Below are 22,417 nucleotides of genomic sequence, written 5' to 3' on the forward strand. Positions count from 1 at the left end.
AATAATATTTATTTTGTATTTATTAAAATTTTTTATACTTATTTTTTTCAGTACAATCTACTCTATATTTTTCCACCTTTCAAATGTGGTATCACACATATATTTCGCAATCTTTAAAAATTTTAATTATTTGTTTATAAAAACTTTCCGTATTCTCTCTGTGCTTTTTGAGGATGATTTAATGCGGTCGACAGATGTCGTTTTCGTCGCGCACCCGGCCAATACGCCGCGTATATTTGGTGTATACTTAGTAGATAGCGATCCGCTAGGACATTTCAATATTTTTAAACTTACTCTTGATTGTCAGATATAATAGAATTTGGAATAAAAAGATCATTCATAGTTGAGACATTTAAGAATTACATTTTCTCACCTCCGGGCGGAAAGCGTCAACTTTCGTCCCGCTGTGCAAAACGAAGTTGCCGCTTTCCGCCTCCGTCGAGGAGAAAAATAGTATACACTCCTCGGGAAGTAAATAAGAAAGCCTCAGATCACATGTTTGTTGACCTCGGCTTCGCCTCGGCCAACAATTACATGTGATCTGAGACATTTCTTACTTTACTTCCCTAGGTGTGTAAAATACTATTTTAACTTCCCGCTAAGAAAATTGTAAATTTTCAAAAATTCGGGAAGTTATTGGTTTCGGTCCGATTTACGAAAATCGAATTTCCATCAGATGTCGACGTTTCGAGGTCCTAGGAAGCTATCCTGACTAATTTCACGATGATGTCCGAGTGTATGTATGTGTGTACGTACGTACGTACGTACGTACGTACGTACGTATGTATGTATGTAAATATTCATAACTCTTGAACGGATGAACCGATTTTGATCGTTGAGGTGTCATTCGACGCGGCTTGTTAATGTCTTGAGGCCGTAGAAATTTGAACTTAATCGGTAGGGTGCGTTCAGAGATATTTCAAAAATAAAATTTTTTTAAAAATGTTTTATTTGGATAACTTCCAATTTGCTCGATGGATTGATTCCAAAATCTAATCAGCTCTAAAACTCTATAAGCCGCGTCGAATGCCACCTCAACCATCAAAATCGGTTTATTCGTTGAAGAGAAACCGTTGACGAAAGAATTCAAAAAAAATTTTTTCCTTGGTTTTTTTGAAATTTCTCAAAAACGGCTGAATAAATCAATTTCAAAATTCGACCAGCTTTAGAACTTGATAAAACGCGTCGATTGCCACCTCAACCATCAAAATCGGTTAATTCGTTCGCGAGATATCGTGGAAGAAAGAAATGCTAAAAAATGGTTTTTTACAAAACAATGGCATACAAAAGTATTTGCGAGCTCGAAGAGCTCGAAAATATATTCACAATAATGTTTTCGAGCTCAGCGAGCTCGAAAACAGCGGGAAGTTTTGGGGCTGGCCCGCAGGGTCAACTGACAGACCGATTTTTTTAATAATTTTTAGTGTAAACAGAGAATTTAAAATTAAAACAACATTAATCCGATGTTCGGAATTAAAAATTTTTTATTTAATTATTGATTCGAAAATAGAAAATTAAAAAACAGAATGTAATTTTTTAATCCCCTTTAGCTATGGCTAATTAAAATTTATGATTTACTTTTCAATTATTAAATATGGAATTAGAAATTAGAAAGAAATTTTTTAATCTGGTTTTCCGAATTTAAATTTTTTATTTAATGTTTTATTTGAAAACGTAGATTTAAAAACTAAGCCATTATATTTTAACGCTACTTTACGAATTGAAAATTTGACATTTAATTTTTAATTAAAAAATGTTGGATTAAAAATTAAAAAATTATTTTTAACTCAAAGTTATTAGATTAAAAATTTAAAAACCGTTTTTAATTTGTGCTTTTTTAATTATGAAATATAAAAAAAAATTTAATTGAAGCACTAATGCAATTATAAATTCAATGCGCTATTTGCAACCCCGGATTAATTCCATTAAATCTATTTTATTTGTAATTGTCGCAAAATGTAGAAGGTAATTGATTAATCTTAATTTGAAACAAATGATTTCTTCAATTATTTTTTTATTTTTATTAATTACCAGCGCGTCAGTTACACGTCATTTTATCATTTTATTAATAAATTTATTTATTATATTAATTTATAATTAAGTATAAAAAATAATACATTTTTTTTACGCTGTTTGTGTACCGCTACTAATTTTTCTTTACTTAAAAATCTACTTAATAATTAAATAAATAACATTTATTAAACTACTTCAATCGCGACATTTTTTTTTTTTTTTTTTTTTTTTTTTCATACGTGGAAAATATTGACGTTTTTTTTTCTCATCAGTATTAAATTCGATCAGTTTACAAAGAATAGCGTCTTTCGTTTGGCTAAACAAATTTTTATAGTGTTCGTAGAAAACATGAAACAGTAGGAATTTAATCTTATAAATTGATTTTTTTTTTTACATTAAAATTGAGACATTCCATATCTATATATTTTAATTTGTATAATAATAATAATAATAATTTTTTTTTAGTTACAGAGAGATAATTACCGTCTGGTCCCCGCAGCCTTCAGAATACACCGAGATGTATCGGTTGGCTAATAATTTTGTGGTCAGTAATTTCAGCATACACCTCATAGTATTCTGTATGCGCCAAAATGTCTGATGTTAGTTGCAAGATTAGACTATATCGAAACTTTCCTACCCAAAGTTTGACAAAATTATCATTTATTATAGGTGTCCAAGTAGCAGAGACAACTTTAAGGTGGGGTAAAGATGACTCATAAGGGGGGAAGCTGGTCTGAGATAAAAAAAAGCGCATATTAAGCGCACAGAGATACACTCTGGCAAGAGCAATGGGAATCTCCGGAATTTCTGTCCGGTCATGGCCAGTTTAATGAGTACTTGCATCGCATGGGGATCCGAACCGATCCTTATTGTCAATATTGTCCGCAAGTTGTCGACTCTGCCGAGCACATCTTCTTTTTCTGTCAGCAATGGTCTGAAATACGACTACGCTTTCAGAATGAGAAGGAAGTGCCCTCTGAGGCTGACTTGGTTATATCTTGGATGTTGGCGACGCAGGACAATTGGACGAGCATGACTGAGTACGTGAGTGAAGTTTTAAAGAAAAAGAAGATGGAAGAGATCGAGTGAGATGAAAACAACGGCGACGACGAGATGAAGAGGAAGACTATGGTTAGCGAAGTAACGCTAACGCGGTCCCGCGCCATAGGTCTTGGAGAGGAAGTGAGTGAGGTTTTTAGCAGGTAGGGCCCCTAAGGATGCATCCAATGTACTTATACCAACATCTTTAAGTAATAAATCCTTAGAGAAAGAGTCCGGCACACGGGAGGCTCTACAAAACACATACAGATCATCAGTATTTTCAAAGCCAAATTTTACCTCCTACGGTGCGTAAATGCATTTTTCCCTCGCTCACTTCCACAAAAAAAAAAAAAAAAAAAAAAACTAAGGAACTAAGTGAAAAAGTAAGATTATATTGTCATCCCAATAAGAGAATGCACCTCGGGTGTCGTCGGTTTTTACTCCCACTCTGGATGTTTTATGTGTTAAATGTTCTCCCACTTTTCTGTGCGCACGCGTAGTTCATAAATGTTCGGTGGTGGGGACAATTTCCGAGGTGTATTCTCTTGCTGGGACCAATTTATGTGAGGTCAAACAGGGCTGAAATAATTCACGACTTAGATTCGAATACCTGTTTATTGGACGTTCAAAGCAAAATTGAAACAAAATTAACCGACATTGCATACATAATTGCTAAAAAAGGTGATGCGATTGATTTTGAAAATTTCAACCGATCCGAGGCAAAAAAAATTGCTCAGGACTATTATGAAGCTATCAATGTCTGCGATAAACGTATAGATCATATCAACACCACAATTAGGAAAAATTACGCTGCAATTAAGGTCCGAGTGATAGTAAGTGCAATCTTATCTATATCTAACTATTATTTGTCATAAATTTTTGATTCCAAGTAATTTTTTTTGGCATTTCGTAAGCGATTGGTCCATTACGCCTCCATCAATGTCGACGATTTCGAAGAAGCACCGCAAGGAGCAATGCCAAGAACATCAGTACGAGAAGAACGAGTTGAACGGACTTTAAAATCTACGAAGCGGCAAAGAACGATGGATATAACTGTCGAAGAAAGCAAACGTATTGAGCAAACTACCAGGCTCAGAAAACGCCCAAGAAAGGAATGACTCTTGAAGGGTAAGATGCCATCTGAGTAAAATATGGAAGTTTGGTGAGCGGATGATTTGATCAATTCTGCTGGTATAATTCACTCAAAAATCGATGTAACATCTTCTGTAGTCATTGGATTATTCGTATAATTGACAATTTAATTAATTTTCTCACGATTTCGGTAGAAAAAAATCGGTCTATCAGTTGACCCTGCGAGCCAGCCTCGAAACTTCCCGCTGTTTTCGAGCTCCTTGAGCTCGAAAAAATTGTTGTGGATACATTTTCGAACTCGAAAATACTTTTCTATGCCGTTCTTTTCGAAAAAAACTTTTTTACCATTTTTTCTCCGACGATATCTCTCAAACGAATTGACCGAATGAGACGGTTGAGGTGGCAATCGACGAGTTTTACCAAGTTCTAAAGCTGATCAAATTTTGAAATTGATTTATCGAGTAGTTTTTGAGAAATTTAAAAAAAAACTAAAAAAAATTTTTTTTTTAATTCTTCTGACAACGGTTTCTTTTGAACGAACGAACCGATTTTGATGGTTGAGGTGGCATTCGACGTGGCTCATAAAGTTTTAGAGCCCAGTTGATTTTGGAATCAATCCATCAAGCACATTAGAAGTTATAAAAAAAAACGTTTTTGAAAAAATTTTACTTTTGGAATATCTCTGAACGAGCCCTACCGATCAAGCTCAATTTTTCACGGCTTCAAGATATTAACAAGCCGCGTCGAATGACACCTTAAAGTTCAAAATCGGTTCATCCGTTCAACAGATACAGGTATTTACATACGTACGTACATACATACATACAGATACTCGGACATCATTCTGAAAATAGTCAGAATAGCTTCCTAGGACCTCAAAACGTCAAGATCTCTTCGAAATTCGATTTTCGTAAATCGGACAGAAACTAATAACTTCCCAAATTTTCGAAAATTTCCAATTTTCGTAACGAGAAGTTAAAAATAAAATCATTGAAAACATTAGAATAACATATGAAAGGGCACTAAAGGAACCCATCACATGAGTGAATTTCGGTAATGACCGAGACTGAGTCTCGTGAAGTGAAGTAGTGGGGACTGTGAGCGACGCTGTAGACTATCCCCACTTTGGCACCGCAGGTACGATTTTGTCCGACTTCGCCGTTAAAGGATTAATAAAGAAAGTACTCTAAAAAAAAAAAAACACAAAAACATACTCTTTTTTTTCGTATCTCAGACCCCTTTCCCCTCTTAGGCAGATATATTTTCGGTGACATAAATTTCTAATCATTTTGTCAACATTTTGATGCCTTATCAATATGTCAAAAAACAGCCTAAAAAACTGATATCGTATATATGTCACAAAGTCAAGTGTGCTACTCGGGTGTAAAAATTTCGTTGAACCATGAAATATCTTAACTTGTGAGTAATTTTTTTTAACCATTCCTATTCTTAATAATAATAATAATAATTTGCTGTTAGTTATTTAATATATATGAATGCTAATGCATTCATATATTCTTTGATTGGTGTTTTAATATTTTTTTAAATCTTCAATGGCATACCAATCTTATTTATTGTAATATTTGGCTAGCCTCTCTGTGCTAGCACGACAATTACTTTTTATTTCAAAAACGGTTTCGCCCCGAATATACTTGCTGGGCTCATCAGTAAAGTTGATGCAAGTATATTCTACTTTAGACCGTTTAATTGATGTTAAATTTTATACCCAATTCCATTTTTTTCCAAATTTGGAAAAAAATGGAATTGGGTATAAAATTTAACATCAATTAAACGGTCTAAAGTAGAATATACTTGCATCAACTTTACTGATGAGCCCAGCAAGTATATTCGGGGCGAAACCGTTTTTGAAATAAAAAGTAATTGTCGTGCTAGCACAGAGAGGCTAGCCAAATATTACAATAAATAAGATTGGTATGCCATTGAAGATTTAAAAAAATAATAATAATAATTTAAAAAATTATGTTTTATTATTTATAAATTGATGTAATAGCACCTGACTTAAATGATGGTTCAATAGTGGTACCAGATGGTGTATCACTAGCTCTTCTTCCCGAGTAGTTGTTATCACAAACATAAGATGCTATATCACTTGTTCTCCAGCTATATTATTTTGTTTATCAGCATATACGAATTGTGCCATATAAACTAATACTTTTATCTTATAATTGATAACTGTCATCAATATTACCAGTCCTTACGTCTCTAAATGCCTTTACACATTTACAAGCATCAGGGCTGGCTGGGTCTAACAGACCAACTCACAGATCCTTTGGTATATATAATTAATCTATATACCAAAAACAGAGAGCGGAAGGTCTGAGTGCAGATGTCATCTATGTTACTCGAGGGAATGTGTGGGGTCTAACGAAAACTAATGGCTAGAAATCTATGTGTACTATTCACATGCACGAGTGAGTCCTGAGTGGAAACCGGTCGTGAACATGGAGAATACAGGACATAGATCGTCTATCGTAGTTATAAATAATTATTGTTAAGAGCACTATTATACTTAAACATAACGTCTATTCTTTGGCGTTTTTCGGCACCTTCGTCGCCCGAAAATTGCTATAATAACAATTGCAATAGTTGCAATCAATACAGAACCAACTGCCCATACGGCTTTACTCATTCCACTTTTTATTAATTTTCCAGCCTCATTATTTTCTTCATTTACTGTTTCTTCAGTTCCTTTATCTTCTTTTTTCCCACCATCATTACTGTCCTTTTTAACCTTAACTGGTATTGTCTCGGGTTCTGCGGTAACTTTAACCGGAATTTTTGTCGGTTTAATAATTTCAGATGATGAAGAATTATTTTTTGTTTGTGGTTCAGTTGATTTTGTATTTGACGGAAGTTCAATTTGTTTATGAAAATCAGTCGTTTGTTTTTTTGGCACAGCAGTTGTAGAATTAAAGGCTTCAGTTGTAGTTGTAGGATTATTTAAATCTTTTTGGTATAGATTCTCAAGGGTTTCTAATTTATTTTCAAGCTCTAGTGGGAAATTAACGAGCTCCTCATCATTCAGCTCATCTAAATACTCTTCTAATGGTGAAAAGTAGCTCAGCAAAGAATCCACAGAAACATCATATATTTGTAAATATTTTTTTATTGCTTCATTCCAATGTTCGACGCTTCCATGCTGTATCATTTTACTGTTAATTATATTAATAAATTATTCATTAACCGAATTATCCATAAATTTATATACAAATAATCAGGGTTGCGAATTCTTTAATGAGAATATTTGCAATTTTAAATTAAATTTTTAATCCGTAATTAAAATTATATCAATCAAAATTACGAAATTAATTTTTAATTCAACAACTTGAATTGAAAAATTGAAAAATTAATTTTAATCCAGAGACGTGGGATTCAAAATTAAAAAATTACTTGTTAATTCAAACACATGGGATCAAAAATTGGAAATTACTTTTTAATTCAGATACGGTACGCAATCAAATAAGTAATCAAGACAAAAAATTTGACAGCACTTGTAACAGGAAAGAATACTGTTTTACTTGATCTTCAAGTTTAAATATTTTTAAACTTACTCTTGGTCGTCAGATATAATAGAATTCGAAATAAAAAGATCATTCATAGTTGAGACATTTAAGAATTAAATTTTTTGAATAATTTTCAGTGTAATCAGAGAATTTAAAATTAAAACAACACTAATCCGATGTTCGGAATTAAAAATTTTTTATTTAATTTTTGATTCGAAAATAGAAAATTAAAAAACAAAGCGGCTGAGGCAGCCGTTCGGCACACGCGTGGCTCGGGCGATCACCGAAGTTAAGTAGCATCGAGCATGGTTACTATTTGGCTGGGTGACCGCTTAGCCACGCGTCGGGCTCGAACGAAGGTCTCTGACCGTTAGGCGCGGGATGAAGATCCAGTGATCGGTAAAAGTGTGAATTTTATCGACCACTGGAGCCTCACCCAAACCGAACTGTACTGGGCTAGGTTTTCTCTGTGGTTTCCCTACGCCACTGCATCTCCATTGCAAGGGAGGTAGCGGATCATCACCGTAATGATGTAGTACAATATAAGCACAAGTCGGGCCACAGCCACACAAATTTGGGTATAAAGGAATAATGAGCTGAGGAAATTAAGAAGCAAGGAAAATTATAACGATATATTCTGTAAAAAACTAATAAGTTGTACAGTTAAGGAAAAATAATAAATAGAAAATTAAAAAACAGAATGTAATTTTTTAATCCCCTTTAGCTATGGCTAATTAAAATTTTTGATTGACTTTTCAATTATTAAATATGGAATTAGAGATTAGAAAGTAATTTTTTAATCTGGTTTTCCGAATTGAAATTTTTTATTTAATGTTTTATTTGAAAACGTAGAATTAAAAACCAACCTATTACATTTTAACGCTACTTTACGAATTGAAAATTTGAAATTGAATTTTTAATTAAAAACTGTTGGATTAAAAATTAAAAAATTATTTTTAATTCAAAGATATTAGATTAAAAATTAAAAAATCATTTTTAATTTGTTGTTTTTAAATTATGAAATATAAAAAAAATTAATTGAAACACTAATGCAATTATAAAATTAATGCGTTATTTGCAACCCTGCGAATAATTAATTAATATATAAATTAAAATAACTTACATAAAATTATGATTTGTAGGAATTTTTTCTAATTTTTCTGTTCTTACTTCTGTTGATTCCATTAAATGGTCATAAATTTGAAAACCAATTATTGTTCCAATAAATTTTCTGTTATAATAAATATGATAATTAAATTATTTATTGTAATTTTATTATTTTATATTACAAATTAATACTTACGAAAGATATGGACGATTACTAATAATAAAACTATCATCTAAAAAGGTTGGAAGTTTTTCGGAAGAACCAGGTACTACATTTTCATACTCTGATCTGTTTGTAAAATAAATACTTGTATTTATGATTATGATTAATAATTATTTGCATTATTTATTACCTGTATTCCCACCAGGAATTTGTTAAATGGTCTGGATCAAATGTATTATTTTTAATGATATCTAGTCTCCATTGATCAGCAGATAGATAGTACGCCATTCGTGGGAGTACATCTAGAGCTGTTATCATGATAGAGACAATATGAGCTTCTTCAGTGTTATCAGTCTCGTTAATTAAATTTAATGTTGTAAGCCATGCTTGACTTGAAGCCAAAATACCAAATAATTCTGATACTCCTTCTTCTAACGCTATTGAACAATTTAATAATAAAAGAAAATTTCAATAAATTTATTTATTGTTTAAGAAAATTTCAATATATGGGGCATTCCACGCCAAATCGACCACTTTTGACCTCGACCCCTCTAGATTTGCCTGAAAATTTTTTTTCCTCTTCTACTCTATTAAAATCATTTTACAGGAAATTAACAAATTTTTTTACTCAACCCAAAACAAGTTGTGGATTTTTCAAAAATAAGGCTTTTATTTTTCCAAATAGCTATAACTTCTTCAAAAATTGACTAATTGGGACGTTTTTTTTTTCAAAATTTTTCTCTTCAAACGTATTTTTCAGAAAAAAATACAAAAAAATTAAAAAATATTAAACTCTATAAAATTTTCGGTTTTTTTGAGAGAAACCATAATTTTTTTAAAGTTCGCCATTTTTTATTTTATTTTTTATTTCCTCAAAAAAAAGTTCAATTTACTCTGCGATTTTTTCCGCCAATTCCAGAGTGGGCGGACTTTTTCTTCTATTTTTTTTTATCAATTGAAAAAAAAAAATTTTGCCCAGTTGGGCTTATTTTACAAAATATCACTCTGGAAATTTTTGAGGATTTATAGACGACTTCAGTGTTTGACAAATTGAAATGAAGAAATTAATTGGAAGTGGTAATCCTCAAAAAAATTTAGATTTTTTTCAAAAAATTAAAAAAAAAAATAGAAGATACCTATCAATAATTTTACTGTAATTTTTTTCAAAAACTACACCTGCAATTAAAGAGAATGAAAAATAAAATTGCCATTTGGTGTATTTTTGACCAATTACAGGCTTTTGAAATAGCGATGTGCGTTAGATTTATTTTTCGAAAGTCTGTGACTTTCCAAATCAACCAAATGGTCAAAAATAAACCAAATGGCAATTTTGTTTTTCTCTTCAATTTCAGGTGAAATTTTTGAAAAAAATTACAGTAAAATTATTTATATGTATCTTCTATTTTATTTTTCAATTTTTTGAAAAAAATCCAAATTTTTTTGAGGATTACCACTTCCAATTAATTTCTTCATTTCAATTTGTCAAACACTGAAGTCGTCTATAAATCCTCAAATATTTCCAGAGTGATATTTTGTAAAATAAGCCCAACTGGGCAAAATTTTTTTTTTTCAATTGATAAAAAAAAAATAGAAGAAAAAGTCCGCCCACTCTGGAATTGGCGGAAAAAATCGCAGAGTAAATTGAACTTTTTTTTGAGGAAATAAAAAATAAAATAAAAAATGGCGAACTTTAAAAAAATTATGGTTTCTCTCAAAAAAGCCGAAAATTTTATAGAGTTTAATATTTTTTAATTTTTTTGTATTTTTTTCTGAAAAATAAATTTGAAGAGAAAAATTTTGAAAAAAAAAACGTCCCAATTAGTCAATTTTTGAAGAAGTTATAGCTATTTGGAAAAATAAAAGCCTTATTTTTGAAAAACCCATAACTAGTTTTGGGTTGAGTAAAAAAATTTGTTAATTTCCTGTAAAATGATTTTAATAGGGTAGAAAAGGAAAAAAAATTTTCAGGTAAATATAGAGGGGTCGGGGTCAAAAGTGGTCGATTTGGCGTGGAATGCCCCATATACATTGTAACGAATGTGAAATTGATCTTTAAAATATTTGAATAGCTAGAAAACAAATGCCTTTTTCTCTTGTTTTATTGATGCGCGATTAGAGTCAGTCAGTCATAATTGACAACTAAACAGCACATATCTGTATTCAATTAACTATATATTGCTCTTGCTTTCTTTTACTGCTCTTAATTGTGGTGTTGTTATTCATAATTTAAGTGTGTTATCATTGTGGTATAAAAGTAATATAATTTATGAGTTGAAATACTACAATATATATAGATATATTTTTTTGATCGGTTTTAATTGTTGTTTATTGTAAAATAATTGTCAGACTTCCGATTTCTTTCAAAGGTATTTATTTTGTGGTGATATTGCGTGAGTCCATTACTCACATCCTCAGACCATAAATTTATTGATTATAGTAAAAAAATTTTTGTTAAATTTTATTTTTTGTCATTATAATTGAAAAATTTTAATAGTTTATGTATACTTTTATGTTTTAAACATCTATTTGATAATTTTTTACTATTATTCATCTGATTTTTAACAATTTTTTTATATACAGTTATATTAGGGCAGTCGTTAAAAATCAAATTTTCTTGGGCGCTCCATAAAAAGCTTCTTTTTAGTGAAAAAATACGTGAGAAATTTTACTTTTTTTTTTTTTAAGTAAAAAGAACACGTGCCTCAGGACGATCAAAGTTCATTTTTCGATACAGTTGAGGTTTTTTTTTATATCTCATGAAATATGCAGATTAAAAAAAAAATCATGAGAACAATTTTTGTAGGAAATTAAATTCTTGACAAAAAAGGTCATATTCATTTTTTTTATAAAATGTGTAATTACGAAGATATTTTAAAAATACTTTTTTAGATCTTATCAATTGAAAATTTGAAGGATTACAAATGTTAAAAATAACATTTTTCTAAGTATACAGAAACTATGACAAGTATTAATGATTGATGTACTACGAGTTACGAAGTTGTCTGTATTTAAGAAAAAACGTTATTTTTAACATTCGTATTCCTTTAAATGCTCAATTGATAAGATCTAAAAAAGTTTTTTTCAAATATCTTCGTAAATACACATTCTGTAAAAAAAATAGACATGACCTTTTTTGTCAAGAATTTAATTTCCTAAAAAATTGTTCCCATGATTTTTTTCTTTAATCTGCATATTTCATGAGATATTTAAAAAAAACTTCAACTGTATCGAAAAATGAACTTTGATCGTCCTGAGGCACGTGTTCTTTTTACTTGAAAAAAAAAAATTAAATTCCCCACTTGTTTTTTCACTAAAAAGAAGCTTTTTATGGAGCGTCTAAGAAATTTGAATTTTTAACGACCACCCTAATATATATGTATACAAAAAAATTGTTAAAAATCAGATAAATAATAGTAAAAAATTATTAAATTGATGTTTAAAACGAAAACGAATACATAAACTGTTAAAATTTTTTAATTATAATGACAAAACATGAAATTTAACAATCATTTTCTTTCTATAATCAATAAATTTATGGCTTCGGAATGTGAGTAATGGACTCACGAAATATTACTACAAAATAAAAACCTTTGAAAGAGATTGAAAGTCTGCCAGTTACACGCAGATAATTTTACGGTATTTATTACATCAAAAATTTATAGAAAAATTACTATATATGTCATAGTAACATGAGGACAGTATGGAATTATTGAACAAATTACCGATAACGTAGAAATTTTTAAAATACATCGAACAGAATTTACAAGGTGCAGTGTAATTTTGACAAAGCAACAGATTAAATTTTATCCAAGAAATTCAAATTTCCTCATCTGTTGTTTTGTCAAAATTACAATGCGGCTCCCTGCCTTTATAAATCTGGAAAAATTTCTCATCCAAAAATTTCTCAGCAATAATTACTCAAACAAAAATTGATCCAACACAAAAATTTCTTTTTTCACCATATTTGTGGTGAGAAATTATTGCTGAGAAATTTTGTCGCAAGAAATTATTGCATGAGAATAAAGAGACGGTCGCCTTACAATGCACTTTGTAAATTTTGTTTGATGTATTTTTAAAATTTCTACAGTATCGGTAATTTGTACAATAATTCCATACTGTCCTCATGTTACTATGACATATATAGTAATTTTTATATAAATTTTTGATGTAAAAAATACTATAAAATCCTCTGCGTGTATCTTAAAATAAACAATAAATTTATTAAAAATTAAAAAAATTAAAATTACTTACCAGAGTAACGATTTGCATTATTAATTATTGGCATACTTTCTTCAGACATTTGATGAATTAAAACCTTAGCAATATTTTTATGAGCTGACAAGTAATTAGAAAGAGATGATTCAGAACATGTATTAACACTCATTGTACCTTGACGACAAAAATTAACTAAACGTGGTGGACACTGTCCTTGAAAATAACTTTTATCAAAAAATTGTACTTCTGGCACGTGTTTTAATGTTATGCTTCCTATTCGTGACGCTGATTTATACAAATTTTTTCCTATTAAATTCTAAAAAAAATAATAATTAAATTACTTTATTTTAAATTATAAAAATAAAAAAACATTTATTCAATGGGTAAAATAATATCAAAATACCTTTTCCCAGAGATTTTTTCTTATGTCATAAATATAATTGGGATACGGTATGACATCCATCGTAAGAGGTGTCCAATCATAGCTTTCGAGGGAACCTTAAATAATAAATTACTAATAAAAATATTCTGATCATAAATAGTAAATAAATTTAATTGATAATAAACATACCAAGTAAATAAGCAGGTATTCCTTTTTCATCTTTCATGAGATCTTTGTACTTTTGAGTTAAACGAGTTCGTACAAATTTTACTAATTTCTCATACAAAGATAAAATTTCACTCCATTTATCTTTGGCTTCATTATAACCATCTTTGTATTCACTTAGCATTTCCCAGTACTCTGTTACATCTTTAGCACCTGCATGAAAGAAAATTAAATTAAATAAATTATTATTAAGAAAAATAAAAAAGACTATATATTAGAGTGATCCAAAAAAAAAGATTTTTGGCTATTATTCCAAAAGCTTCTCTAAGGTATAAAAAAAATTCCCTCCAAAGCGCAACTTGATATCTCAATTCTTCAAGAAGCTCAATACATTTATATTTTCCTATTTAAATAACACGTAAAAAATTTTTTTTTACGTTTTCATCTGGTAAAACTACGAAAAAAATTTTTTTCTGTATTTTCCATCAATCATTCTTGTAGGAAATTTAATTCTCTACAAAAAAGTATTGAAATAGTTTTTTCGTAATCCTAACGGTTAAAAAGTTATTGAGCTTTAAGTACTCGTTACTAAGTAAATTTGAAGGAAGATAGTTTTAGAGCAACTCTTTAATGGAATTGACACCATTACTAGATAATTTATTTAATTTTTATAGATTTGAAATAATTTTCAATTTTTTTGAAACTTTTTTTGTGATTGCATGTATTTATTTCGAAGTTAATCAAACTCTAAACTGTTTATAATAATTAAATAATTTAACAATCGTTTATATAATAATGAATAATTTTTCTTATTACAATTTGGATATTTTTCAATTAAAGCTAGTACTTGCGGATGGATACTGAATTTAATTTTCTTCATATCTAATTAAATTTTCTTTAATTGCGAATATTTAAAGCTCAATAACTTTTTACCCGTTAGGATTACGAAAAAACTAATTCAATACTTTTTTGTAGAGAATTAAATTTCCTACAAGAATAATTGATGGAAAATTCAGAGAAAAATTTTTTTCGTAGTTTTACTGGATGAAAAGGTAAAAAAAATTTTTTTACGTGTTATTTAAATGGGAAAATATAAATGTATTGAGCTTCTTGAAGAATTGAGATATTAAGCTGGGCTTTGGAAGGAATTTTTTTTATACTTAAGAAAAACTTTTGAGATAATAGCCCTTGAAAAAAAAAAAAATGTTTTTTTTGGACCACTCTACTATATATATATTTTATATTAGACTGATTCAAAAAAATCGACAATTTTTTTTTTTTTTTTTTTTTTTTTCAAAAATTATACGGAAAATATTGTTCGAGATATGAAAAGAAAAAATTACTGTTAAAGTTTGAGCTCTTGATATTAATATTAAAAACCGCCTCATCACAATTTTCGATTTCCCATTTAAGGTAAAAAACTCAGTGATTGACCCTGGCCCAGTTTCTGACCTTTTCAACTTTTTTCTTACTTACTTAAAAAACTATAACTTTAAATAGAAAATAAATTTTTTCTTAATTTATTGTAATTTATTTTGAGCCTAATTGATGGCAATTTAAAAAACATAGAAAATATTAACTGAATAAAAACAAATATTTTAGCCATAAGTGGCTGAGGAAGCCATTTTTTAAGTAGAGTTTAAACAGTTTACGTTAGGAGGTACGACGATTGAATTTGTGCACTAATTATCATGTAAGTAAAAAAATTTAACTAAACATAGATAGATCGATCAATATTTAATTAAAATTTATTTTAATACATTTATAAAACATATTGAAATGAGTTTTGTTGTTGAAATTTGAGGGTCAATAACTAGGCTCAATTTTAAAGGTATGGCGGAGTTGTTGACCCTAAAATTATAACTTACGCGAGCCACGTTATCTGTTTAATTACTTGTCTATAAAATGTAAAAATAGCAATATTCATAATTTTTTTAAATTATTTTCTACTATTATTCATAATGCAGTGATAAATTAACATTTAATATTCATTTTTAAAAATAAAAGATCATAATTAGATCTTGAAAGTACATATTCTTGGAGTGATGAAATTATTGTAAAAATAATGTCAATTTCGATAGTATTTAAATTGTTATGACTCTTATAGTTGAATGATATTGTTGTTATGACCAAATTAATGTTTTTATTGTTTTTTTATTCAAGAGTTTAAAAAAAAAGACAACGAGCTACGATGAAAAATTATCAAAACAGGCGCTAGCTCAAGTGACTTTCATTATTTATATTTTAAATATTGAAAAGTTATGTTTTTTTTGTAATAAATATTTAAATTATTTATCTAAATAATAGTTTTAGTTTATTGAAACTTGGTAAGTACTTCATAACCTAATCATGGTTTGTGTAATTTGAGGATCAGAAACTAGGCCACTGTGAGGGTCAGAAACTGCGACATGAAAAATTCTGAGGGTCAGGAACTAAGTCTCTGAATGTCAATTTTTAAAACGTCAATTTAAATTATTAGTTCAATTGAAATAATTATTTTACGCGCATGACTTTATTTGACAAATCATAAACTAGTCGATAGAATTATTATTTTTCTCATTAAATTAAATCTTACATTCATTATTATAGTATAACCCCAACCGGCACTCTAAAAAGGTCAGAAACTGGGCCCCTTACCTTAAATAACATGGGAAAAATTTTTTTTTAAACTTTGGAATTTCACCGCTTACCAGGGAATTAGTGTATCGGAAACATCAATAAGTACTTTTGTTGAAAATTGAACGCTCTACAAAAAAAGTATGTTATCATTTTTCGATAAATTTAATTTTTCAAAAGTTATTCGAGGTCAAAGTTGGATTCATAGTAAATTTTAGTATTATTTTACTTTTTCGGTGAAACTATCAGACATCATAAAATGTTATAAGACCTCTTTTGTAGATCATCTCATTTCCTACAAATTATCTCTTATCAAGTTTCCAAAATTTTCAAAAGTTCTTTAGTTATTTGCATTAAAATTTTAATTCGTTCTAAGAAATCTTATTCTGCTCGGTTTTATTTACTTACTTTTAAACACAAATAACTAAAGAACTTTTGAAAATTTTGGAAACTTGATAAGAGATAATTTGTAGGAAATGAGATGATCTACAAAAAAAGTCTTGTAACATTTTATGATAAGTCTGATAGTTTCGCCAAAAAAGTAAAATAATACCAAAATTTACTAAGAATCCAACTTTAACCTCGAATAACTTTTGAAAAATTAAATTTATCGAAAAATGATAAGATACTTTTTTTGTAGGGCGTTCAATTTTCAACAAAATACTTATTGATGTTTCCGATACACTAATTGCCTGGTAAGCGGTGAAATTTCAAAGTTTAAAAAAAAATTTTTCCCATGTTATTTAAATAGGAAATCGGAAATTGCGATGAGGCGGTTGTTAATATTAATATTAAGAGCTCGAACTTTAACAGTATTTTTTTTTATCATCTCAAACGTCATTTTCCGTATAGTTTTTGAAAAAAAATTGTCGATTTTTTTAATACGTCTAATATATATATAGTTTTTCTAATGCGAATGTGGAAAAAAAATTAATAATAATTTTCAAGGAAATTTATGCTAAGCTCGTTAATATGCAGTACAACAAGGAAGAATTGCGTAAAGAAAATACTCAACAATTTCATAGAATTATAACTAATAAGTATGTTTATTACACTGACCATTAGCAACCGCAGCTTTCTGAACAAATTGTAAATTGTTTGATAACTTTGTTGTGAGCGGTTGTAATGTTCGATACCAAGATATCCATGCATTTAATTTATCTTCATTATTTCCATTCCGCCTCAACAAATCCTCAGCATCTATATAAAATAAAAATAACAATAAATAATATGAATAAAAAATATTTTATTCTTTAAATCGATATCAGTAAAATTACTTCTACGCAATAAATTATTCGATCCTGATGTGTAATTTCCAGTTAATCTTATTAATTCTGCTTGACCGATGAACGAAGTAAAGCTTGTCCAGTCTTCGGGCTCAAGCAATGCATCGCCTGGTTTACTAACAAGATTCGATTTGTATTCAATCGTTGAAGACAGAGTTTCATTTATAGTATCATCAATGTCTTTTAAACATTTACGTTTTATTGAAGCATATGCATCTAATGAATCTTTCTGCAACAAACAAATAAATAGAAATTAATATTTATTATAAATAATAAATAAAATAAACGAGCAACCTGCAGTCACTACGTGACTGTCTAAATATCACTACTAAATTTATAAAATACGCAGAAAAAAAGGATTTCTTGCCGCAACAAAATTTTAATCTGCACCAAGAAATTTTTATGCATTATCAATTAAATACAAAAATTGTCTAGGGTCGAGAAAAGATTTTTTTGGTTAAGGAATAATTCCTTGCACCAACTAATTTTTCCTAGTTCTAAATAAATTTTTGTTTTCAATTCAAAATGCAAAAAATTTCTTGGGGTAAGTAAAAATTTTCTTTAGTCGAGTAAAGATTTTTTGTTTCAATGAATCCTTTTTTCTTCTGTGCACACTTTTTTGGCTTTGAGAAGCTTCCTAAAACCAAAAGGGAGTATAAAAATCTGTCATTTTGAAATAAGTAACGCGATATAAATAATATAGCTATATATTCAGTGACATTCAGTCATATTTAGTGACAGAATAATTAAAGTATTAATTTATTTAAAGAAAATAAATACGATCGTCTTTTTTCTCGTGAAATTTGAATGTAATTCGAATGATATAGATAAAGCTATTCATCTCAATACTTGGGAATTAAAAAGAGTTTAAACTATGAAAAGGCACAAATTCAAGTCAAGATCTATCTAATGATACCCATTTCAATAACATCAACTAATTCTATCATATAGATATGGCGGGAATAAAATTTTCCTTATTCTCTTAATAATATAGATAATAAATTTACCCATAATTGAAGAGTTTCATTGTTTGGATTTTGAATAAATTTCCATTCCGAATCAGCAGATTTGAAACATGCGTCTTCATACTCCAATCCAATAAATTGTAATGAAATATTTTTATCTTCAAGATTTGTATTTTCTGACAATACATCTCCAAATCCATTAGCGCAGATGATTGTACTTAAAATCATATAACACCACTTCAGATTCATACCTTGTACCTTTAAAAAAAATTAATATAAACATATATGACATTGAATATTAAATGTATAAGGAAATATAAATTTAAAGTTAAAATATTATGATACTGAAGTTAGTCGACGTCTAATAATTTTTGAATTTTTGAAAAGACGATAAATTATAAAAAAAAAACATATTTTAAAAAATTGCACCGATAATTTATTTAATTTTCTACATGTGCATATTTTTAGTTTTTTTTTCTTCAAATTTAATTGTTAAAAAAAAAATCCAAAAATTTTTAATTGTCTGCTAACTTCAGAATCATAAAATATTAATATTATTTTAAAAACTATGTTCTGATCAAAGTATAAATAAGTCAAGTGAAATTCAATCGCAAATACCCTGGAGACACTGACAGATGATTGGTCTCACGGCCAGTAATCTTCAATTATTTAATTTCACTGGGCAATTGCCAATGAAGATTGGTAGAGTCAAGGAGATTAATATCGTATGATTGAATACTATTATTGATAATTATTATTTAATATTTTATTTTTTTAGTATCAATGGAAAGAGAAAAAAACATTACAGAGTAACTTTATACTAAATACTAATTTAATTCAATTCACGAATTATTCTAAAAATAGAGTATTGTTGTTTTTCACGATTTCATGAGCATGTAAGCATGATAAGAAAAAAAATCGTGAAAGTATTATTACTTTTAAAACAACCTGGTCCGTAAGTAAAAACAGGTCTACCGTAAAATGTTGCGCAACTTTTCATGTACGTATGTTATTACTTATTTATTTTTCCTTAATGTAGAAAATCGAAATTATTTCAAATTAATTGATTATCTTGAATTTATTCAAATAATTATTAATTTTATAAAAATTTTAACTTTGCCAACATTTAAATTACAATAGGTACCGTTGGAATTCGATAAGATCGTCTGTTTTTTTTCTTATCTCATTTTACAATTCAAAGATTCAAGAAAAAGATGATATTCGATACTTGAAAAAGAAGAAAAAAAGTTTTTTAAATTTAAAACGTTTGCTGATGAATTTTATTTTACGGAAATTCCAATAGTCTATTTATTTATTTAATGTTATTATTTTTTTTTAACAGTTATGTAAAATATTTATCGAATTGCCGTCTTTTTATATGGTAATAATGACATCACGTGACCTATGTAATTATGTATGCATTGTATTAGCTTCAACTTTGATTAAACGTATTATTAAATACGTCCCCTGTCATGGTTCGAGTGAATAAAATTAACATTCAGTTACTGATTGTCTTGGTACAAACGTATACTTTTCATTCATTTAATTAAAGAATTTAAAAATAAAAATTTAAACTTAAGAATATAATTAAATTATTCACTTAACAATCCAGTAAAAAAATAAACAATATTTTATCAAATTTATCCTGTTTTTTAAATTCAATTTATTCCATTTACGTAAAGGAATTTTTTTCTCTACATATAAATAATTTTATGGGCTATAAAAAAATTCGTATAAAAAATGAAATATTTATTTAATTTTTAGAGATTTTTACTACAGCAAAAAAAAAGTTATTTTATTTTTATTATTTTTTTAGAACACTTTTGTTTAACCTTTGGCTCTATGTCAAGGTTCAGACCTAGATGCTGCGCGTAACAGCAATTATAGTACTGAGCATAATATTAAATATTATTTATAAAAATATTCATATTTTATTTATTTATAGATCATTTAATATTTTAATTATTCAAAAAGACTAAATGATTTATTCTTTTTATTGCAACTTAATGAAAATTCACAATATGAATCATCGAATATCCATAGAATTTAAGTTTTTTTGAATATTAGTTATCACAAGAATTTTAATTATTTTTTATTGATAAGATATGATAATTAATCACAGTATTTTTTGCAAATTTTAGTTATCAAGTATTGAAATCTATTATAAATTTTATCGAATAATTTTTTTTTTTAATTTATATCAAAGCTGATGTATTAATAATTCAATTATTATTCTAGAATAATAAATCTATGAATCATACTATGAAATACAATGTAGTAATGAATCTCATAACTCATTTATATTGAAATCATTAATCATTAAAAAATTATAATTTGTTTTTTACTTGACGTAAGTATGAGTGTAATGTAGCAGACATCGGACAAATTTAAAATTATAAATCAGTAGAGTAAATAATTTAAAAAATGATATTTACAAAAAATGCACTTATTAATTTCAAAATTTTTTAAGTGCGCATTTTTTAAAAATTTTATTTTATTAATTATTTACTCTATTTATTAATAATTTTAAATTTGTCTCATATCTGTTACATTCAAACTCAAGACGTAAGTTTTAAATTATTAGTAAAATTAATTATGTAGTAATTAAAATTCGTCAAAAGTATAAAAGCATAACAATAAATATATATGTATATAAATATTAAATTTTAATTTGACAGTAATCGAAAATAAAAAATTTATTATTTTATTTCTATTGTTTAGTAAAAAATATTTAAAAAAACATTTGCAGTTTGAACTTTGGCGCCACATTATTATACGTACTCCAATTAAAACAATAATATTTATATATAATTGGCAACAAAAGTAATTATTTATAATTTTTACGATGTAAAAAAAGTAATTTACTGCAATAAATAAAAATAAAACACAAGTACGTAATTGAACTTTACCTTTAATCCTTGAAATAAAATAATTTATAAAAAAGTTTTAACTATAACGATTTTAAATATAAATTAATATATTTATAAGTAAAATTAAAAGCAAAATTTGAACGTCAATTGAATGCCACTGTTTCGTTATTCGTTATATTAAACTTGGCCGGGTATTTTATCACGCGATGCCGACTCAACTGCGAAAATGTGTACACTTTGATGTTGATCTACACACTAACGATTCTCTATATACTATTAGCACAACACGACACTCATCAACATGTAAACACTCCTGTTGTTTAGTCCAGTAAATAACTTTAAATAAATAATAAAATGTAAGAAAAAAAAAGTTTATTTAATAAATAAACAACTTAAAATTTTTTAGTATAAATGTAACAGACGTCAAATTATAAATTTTAAAAAATGCGCGTACGGATTTTTCATTTATTTAAATACGAATTTTTGAATTATTATTTTACTTACACTTTATTTGTTTATTCAAAAATTTAAAAAATTGACACTTGTCAGTTACATTCACACTCATAATATTTTTTACATGATACACGTACAATATATATATATATATACATGTGCCTTAGCCTAAAAAAAATAACAAAAAAATTTGGCGCGATTCATACACTCGCGCACTGATGACAATTAGTTCAAAGTTCGATCGATCGTGATTCTGCTTCTATAACAATCGTACTTTTTGTTATTACTCTTATTATTATTATCATTAATAAAATAAAATCAGTATTTTCATGTAAGGTATGATCAAGTATATACTTTCAGTCATAAATCATTATAGTTACATAGATTTACTATCCTGTCTCACGTTTTATTCTTTTTTTATTTGTTGGACATGTAGGATTTATTATCACGAATGGTAAAATAGATCCTTAGGATTTGTTTCCATGAGTTGTTTTTATTTTCAGTTTCATATATATTTTTATTTAT

General features: G+C 27.9%; 1 protein-coding gene across 3 annotated transcripts; it reads right to left on the bottom strand.

Annotated features, from left to right (window-relative positions):
- Positions 1–5,959: 5,959 nt before the first annotated feature.
- LOC130667641 (angiotensin-converting enzyme-like) lies at positions 5,960–22,237 on the bottom strand. 3 transcript variants are annotated; one of them, XM_057469373.1, is made up of 12 exons: positions 22,049–22,237; positions 21,479–21,775; positions 18,612–18,827; positions 17,596–17,833; positions 17,378–17,518; positions 13,727–13,915; positions 13,559–13,653; positions 13,192–13,471; positions 9,131–9,377; positions 8,974–9,066; positions 8,794–8,901; positions 5,960–7,319 (listed from the first exon to the last, which is right to left on the bottom strand). In XM_057469373.1, exons 3-12 carry the CDS (start codon positions 18,816–18,818, stop codon positions 6,677–6,679), a joined length of 2,241 nt encoding a protein of 746 aa, XP_057325356.1. In that variant the 5' UTR covers positions 18,819–18,827; positions 21,479–21,775; positions 22,049–22,237; the 3' UTR covers positions 5,960–6,676. The 3 variants fall into 3 exon arrangements, with proteins under 3 accessions (XP_057325356.1, XP_057325355.1, XP_057325357.1); XM_057469372.1 differs by having other exon boundaries at positions 21,944–22,237; XM_057469374.1 differs by lacking the exon at positions 22,049–22,237 and having other exon boundaries at positions 21,479–21,792.
- Positions 22,238–22,417: the final 180 nt, after the last annotated feature.

This window comes from Microplitis mediator, chromosome 5 (genome assembly GCF_029852145.1).
Source record: "Microplitis mediator isolate UGA2020A chromosome 5, iyMicMedi2.1, whole genome shotgun sequence".
Taxonomy (NCBI): Eukaryota; Metazoa; Arthropoda; class Insecta; order Hymenoptera; family Braconidae; genus Microplitis; species Microplitis mediator.

Coding starts and splice junctions, on each gene's coding strand:
- LOC130667641 (XM_057469373.1), bottom strand. CDS start 18,818: ATGAATCTGAAGTGGTGTTATATGATTTTAAGTACAATCATCTGCGCT. Junction 17,519..17,595: donor GAATAATTTATTGCGTAGAA/GTAATTTTACTG, acceptor TATTTTATATAG/ATGCTGAGGATTTGTTGAGG. Junction 13,472..13,558: donor GAAAAAATCTCTGGGAAAAG/GTATTTTGATAT, acceptor TATTTTTTTTAG/AATTTAATAGGAAAAAATTT.